This window comes from Beta vulgaris, chromosome 9, assembly GCF_026745355.1.
Source record: "Beta vulgaris subsp. vulgaris cultivar EL10 chromosome 9, EL10.2, whole genome shotgun sequence".
NCBI classification, from domain to species: domain Eukaryota; kingdom Viridiplantae; phylum Streptophyta; class Magnoliopsida; order Caryophyllales; family Amaranthaceae; genus Beta; species Beta vulgaris.
In genome coordinates this window covers 36,770,852-36,776,851 of record NC_079210.1, presented here as the reverse complement: position 1 = coordinate 36,776,851, position 6,000 = coordinate 36,770,852, and the positions used below count along the sequence as shown (strand labels likewise).

The 6,000-nt window shown below is 31.7% G+C and overlaps 1 protein-coding gene across 2 annotated transcripts in view; it reads left to right on the top strand.

Moving 5' to 3' along the window:
• The first annotated feature begins 293 nt into the window (after positions 1-293).
• Positions 294-6,000, top strand: part of LOC104903667 (inorganic pyrophosphatase 2) — a 31,572-nt gene continuing 25,865 nt past the window's right edge. Inside the window, exons 1-4 of one of the 2 annotated variants that reach the window (XM_010691743.4) lie at positions 294-565; positions 879-1,000; positions 1,116-1,320; positions 1,896-2,529. In XM_010691743.4, coding sequence (XP_010690045.1) covers positions 428-565; positions 879-1,000; positions 1,116-1,320; positions 1,896-2,255 — 825 coding nt within the window. In that variant the 5' untranslated portion in view covers positions 294-427 and the 3' untranslated portion in view covers positions 2,256-2,529. Of the gene's footprint in view, positions 566-878; positions 1,001-1,115; positions 1,321-1,895; positions 2,530-6,000 lie in introns of those variants that run through there. The other variant, XM_048636440.2, reaches the window with a different exon arrangement.

Genomic DNA, 6,000 nt, shown 5'->3' with positions numbered 1-6,000 from the left:
AACTCCCTAGGGACAGCGCCACGTGGCACCATTCGTCGTTTACGCACGCCTTTTAATATATTAGTATAGATTTGGCAAAAACCCACCAATTATAATTTATAACCCTTAGATTTAATTGGTCCACCTCTATCAACGATCCTGATCTTCTAGTATGTATGTTCAACACGCATCAAATTCTGTGCCAGAAATTTCTTAATTTACAAAAAACCCGTGTTTTCTAATTCCTAATCCACACCTACAAAACGGGAGTCTTTAATGCCTTGCCATACAAAAAAGCATATAATTGTAATATTCCTTGGTATCAAATTAAACCTATAAATACCACCAACAAACTAGGTTACTTAGTAACACAACCAAAATTATAGCAAAGAAAAAAGAACCCAGAATTCTTCAGAGTTAGTTATTTTTTGTTCGAGTATTTTTAAGAATGGAAGGAATAGTTGTTGTTTTTGATTTTGATAAAACCATTATTGATTGTGATAGTGATAATTGGGTTGTTGATGAATTGGGTTTTACTGATCTCTTCAATCAACTCCTTAATACCATGCCTTGGAATTCTATGATGGTTAGTTTTTGTGCCTTTTATTTTATGTTTGTTTTACTTTTCTGCATTCAAAAAATTTGACAACTTTGTTTTCCTCTGTTTTAGTATTCTTTATTTTTGAAAATTATAATCTTCTGTAATTCAAATAATTCACCTGTAATTCGAAGAATCTTTTTTTTTGAGAAATTTGGGTTTTATTTAATATTTACTCTATTTAATTATGTATCTGCATTCAAACAAATTGGTAACTCTGTTTTCCCTTTTTTTTGTATTATTTTTCAAGAATTTCTTTGTTTTTGGTAAATTTTTCTGACTTTATCTCTCAAAATTACAGGATGTATTGATGAAGAGAATGCATGAAAAAGGAATAACAATCAACGAGATTGCTGAAGTTTTGAAAAGAATTCCAATTCATCCTAGAATTGTTCCAGCCATTAGAGATGCCCATGCTGCAGGGTAATTAAAATTATCTCTTTTTTTTTATATTTTTTAGAAAAAAAAAAAAACTTTTTTGTGGGTTTTTATGAGTGTTCTCAAATTGTTGATTTCTGATCTGAGTTATTTTTTTCAGGTGTGATTTGAGGATTGTTAGTGATGCAAATTTATTCTTCATTGAGACCATATTGGAACATTTAGGTTTGAGCGATTGCTTCTCAGAGATTAACACTAATCCTGGTTATGTTGATGAAGAAGGGAGATTAAGGATTTTACCTCACCATGATTTCACCAAATCTCTTCATGGATGCACCAACCCTTGTCCTCCAAATATGTGCAAGGTATCATATTAGTTTACACTACATTTGTTTGTATAGTTTTGTTTATTCATGCTAGAAGAGTGATAATTTTTATGTGGGTTTGATTTTCATGTACGACATATATTATGGTTTTGGTAGGCCATAATAATGGCGGTAATTTAATGAATCTTAGTTTTTTATAATAATAACAAAAAGAGCATGCACATATTGATAGTAATGTATATACAATCGTCAAATTCATGTGAAAAACCCAATAGTTAAGGCTGTACAATCATTACTTGTTGATATAATCATGAATATTAAGTTGCAAAATCATTCTATACTTGTTAACGTTAATGTGTTTCATTACTATGTACTAAACCACTAAAACAACATGAACTTGACTCAATCTAAAAGTGGAATTTTCTACGTGGTGTTTCTATTACTCTAGATCATAGTATAACTAAGGCATGTTCTCTTCGGCATAAAATAGCTGAATTGAATTGAAATAAATAGTGATATGTGAGAGTAAAATTAAAGTATTATCTGGAGTTGAACTGAACTGAAAATAAGTTGGGGAGAACATGCCTAACATATTTCTTGTAAAATAATTGCAGGGTTCAGTGATCAAAAGGCTATTATGTGAGCATGGAAACAAGAAATTTATCTACTTAGGAGATGGACTTGGAGACTATTGTCCTTCATTGAAGCTAAGAGAAGGTGATCATGTTATGCCAAGGAAGAACTTCCCAGTTTGGGATTTAATCTCAAACAATCCAGAACGCATGACATCGAAAATCCATGAATGGAGTGACGGCGAAGATTTCGAACGTATTCTATTGTCACTGATTCAAGCTATCATCTCAAATGCAGATGATAACAATGCTGCTCAGTTGTTGAATCTTGACTGGAAGTTTAAGTCTTTCCCAATTGCTTCGCATAAAACCTTGCCTCAAGCTCTCGGAGTACCTTTTTAGAAATTTATACTGCCTTTTTTATAATACAGTTTTTTTTTTTTTTTCATGTGACGCCACTAAGAGACTTAAATGTGGGAAGGGAAAAAAAAACCCTTTGTGACTGTTGTTTGGTAGAAATAGAATCAAACTAGAAGTTAATTAATCAAGCCCTCAAATTTTCTTTTTCTTTTTTGCGGATTGGACCTTAGGTTTATGTCACTAACCTTTTGTGTTGCTAAAATGAAGCAATCAATTAAGTGTATGATTATCTCTTAATGTTGTGAGTCACTCTACTTTTTTGTTCTTCTTTTCTATAAGTGCTTCTTTCGTACCATGAATATCATGCTAACGTCCTTTTTGGTTGTGTTACTTTATGATGGTTGTTTAGAACAAACTAGTTGTTGGCCCCAATAATATCACATATCATTTTATTTATGTGCGATTTACCATCATAAAGTAATGAGTTTTATGTGGGGATATATCGAGGTAATATGATATTTTATGAGGATATTTTTTTTTTTTTATGGGGATATACTAACCAAAATTTAAGTTTTGTTAAAATATACTAAAAATACTATTTTCGATTAAAAAAAAGTCAAATGCCTGCCCTTTAATTTGGTAAGAACTCTAAGTGAGCCACAAAGTGACAGTTGGAAGTTGGAGGAAAATGAACGTAATAGAAGCAAATGAATATCACGCACTATTTAAAGAGTAATTAAGCAAGTCAAATGTCGGAAATTTGACTTTCTAGCCAGAAATAGCGTTTTTTGTACCTTTTTAACAAAACTTAAATTTAAATTGGTATTTCCTTAGAAAAATTTTAGTGAGGTATATCCCCACAAAATGCTCATTTATCCTGGTATATTCACGCAAAAAACTCTAAAGTAATTATAAAATATCACATTTTGTGATAGTTGCAGTAGTATAATAGATTAAATTGAACCAATTAGTCATCTTTCATTACTAAGAAGTATTCGATCCTAATTTTACGAGACAATCACCAAGCTAAAACCTTTATCTCTAATGTATATCTCTATTACATAAGGGAAGGGAGGAGCAATGGTGTCCTCTTTTGAAATGCCTATTTTGCCCTCCTTTCCTTTCTAAATTACAAAAGGAATGTCAAAATCAAAATCGCACTCAAAGAAAACTATCGAAAATTAATTTACGACACTCACTCACAAATCACTTAAAAGAAGAAAATACAAATCACTCATAAAATTGAGAAAATCACGCAAATCGCTCAAATAATCAGGAAACTTTATTAAAACTTAAAATTAACATACAAACCAAAACTAATAACCTAGAACGTCAATACATACAAAAATATTTGCAAAAATTTACTTACAAATCACTATTCTCAAGAACCATTCACAGCTATGGTGGGTCATGATAAAAAATAGAGGTGTATTTGTAGTGAAATTAGAATTTAGAAGTTAGACAAGAAAAAACATTATTTACTTTATTTTTTATAGTGTTTCCTATATATATTGAAACTTTTACATATATTTGGACCTATCTTTTTCTATTATATAATAGCGACTAATTATCAAGGTAAAAAGGCTTATGTAAAATATCATTCAAGAATTAAAGTACAACATATCTCTATTATATAAGGGAAGGGGGGAGTTATGTTGTCCCTAAATGAAGAGACTATGTTACCCCCTTTCTATTATAAATTACAAATTTACTTACAAATCAAAGGGGGCTTCAAATAAAAATAGCAAAAATATAATTATAACAATCACTCACAAGTCAACTAAAATCATAAAATTTCATAATTTACGTTATGCGAATTACTAATATGAAAAAACTTTACAAAAACTTAAAAATTCACTTACAAAATACAACTTATGAAAAAATTGACTTGAAATCAAAGTGTCCACTTTCTTTACAATTTATGAAGTACTGTACTTAATTCAAAAAAATTCAATAAAATTTCTATTTAGTTCATAAAATTTAACTTTGAAAAGTAAAAAAAAAAAAAAAAGACAAAAAGAATGGTGAGAGACTTAAGTGACATAAACTATACCAATCAAATTTTGCAACTAAAAACAATTATATTTCATATGTCTAATGTTCAAATTTTGACTCTTATGCCGAAGAAAATCGAGGGTCGACCCAATCATTATATTTGACTCATGATCTGGCCTGGTTAACCCAATCATGATATTGAAGGATGGGACCTTTTCTCGAAAAACGCATTTCTGTTTCGAAAACATTTCTAGCACGCATCGCGTGCAAAACATCCTAGTTTATATATGGTTAAAGTCAAACTAAAACCTTTCAGCAACAAAGAAATGGTGATAAGTCAATTTTAAATACACTTGTAGTTGTAGTTATGAAACACCTACATGAATTAAATAATTACATCAACAAATTTAAAAACTCAAATCACAATTTTAAGGAATTCTACAATCCAAAATGTTTTACAAAAGGAGATAGCTAAATCAGTTAAGATCCTTAAGTTACTTCATTAGCAATGGAATCACCTCCAATACACCTTCTGCCTGTCCAAAATGTAGGTCCTAGGGATGGCAACGGGTCGGATCTGGACCGGGTCCAGGTGGACCCGGATCCAGATCCGTTTTCGGACCCTGGGTCCAGATCCGACCCGGATCCGCCGGGTCTAAGAATGTTGGACCCAGATCCAGATCCGACGGATCCTGCGGATCCGGGTCCAAAACGGGTCCAAAACGGATCCGGCTTATTTCATGCAATTTCACCTACTTTATGATATTAAAATGATTTCAAAAGGCGATTAAAATGATTTCCGAAGCGTTGAAACGCTAATTGTTCACATCTCCTAGACTCCAACGGATGGAAGATCAATTTCATTACAACTAAGAAATAGAAAAACCAATAAAACTACAATAAATTGTACACAAATGTCTTTCCAATAACCATCCGAATAATATAATAAAAAAGAAACAAAGTATCAACAACATCTCATCATGAAACGTTCATCTCCCACACTTCCATTTCCCAAGAGCTCTAATCTTCATCGCTACTAATATCATCAACATCCTACAACATAAAACCAACCAACAAAAATTTATTAAAAAAAATCTATGATATCATATTTGTAAATATAATATGTAAATAATAAATTTCTTAGCATTACCATGTCAATAATATCTATCATTTCCGCATCATCCTCACAATCTTCATTAATAGTGGAACAAGCATGAGTTCCTTCAAGGGTGTCTTTATCATAAAGAAGAAAAAACAAAAAAAAAATTAGATAATAATATCAATTACAAAATAAGAGGGAGAACCATAAGTATATACGACTTATAAAGTTAAAATTACCTTTGACATCATCAATCATCCAATTTTGCAAACACATCAAAGCCTCCACGGTTTGTGAATGAAGCCTAGAACGGTGAGCACTAACTACTCTTCCACCCATGCTAAATGCACTTTCCGAAGCAACCGATGAGACCGGAATTGCAAGAATATCTTTTGCAATTTTTTTCAAAGTAGGGTAATGTTTGTCTCTTTTCCACCAATCAAGAACATCAAATGCATTATCCTCGGGTTCGGTAGCACTCTCCAAGTATTGTTCAACCTCACCCTTCACCGGCATCACCCCTATTTTTGTCTCTTTGCTCTAGCAAACTCATCCTCATCACCATCCTCATGAAACCCTTTTGTTAATGGTGATTGTTCATTCACTACATGACTTTTATTTTGATACTCAAGGACAAGATTATCAAGAGTCTTTCTTACTCTTATCAATTCAACATTAGCACCATCTCCATAC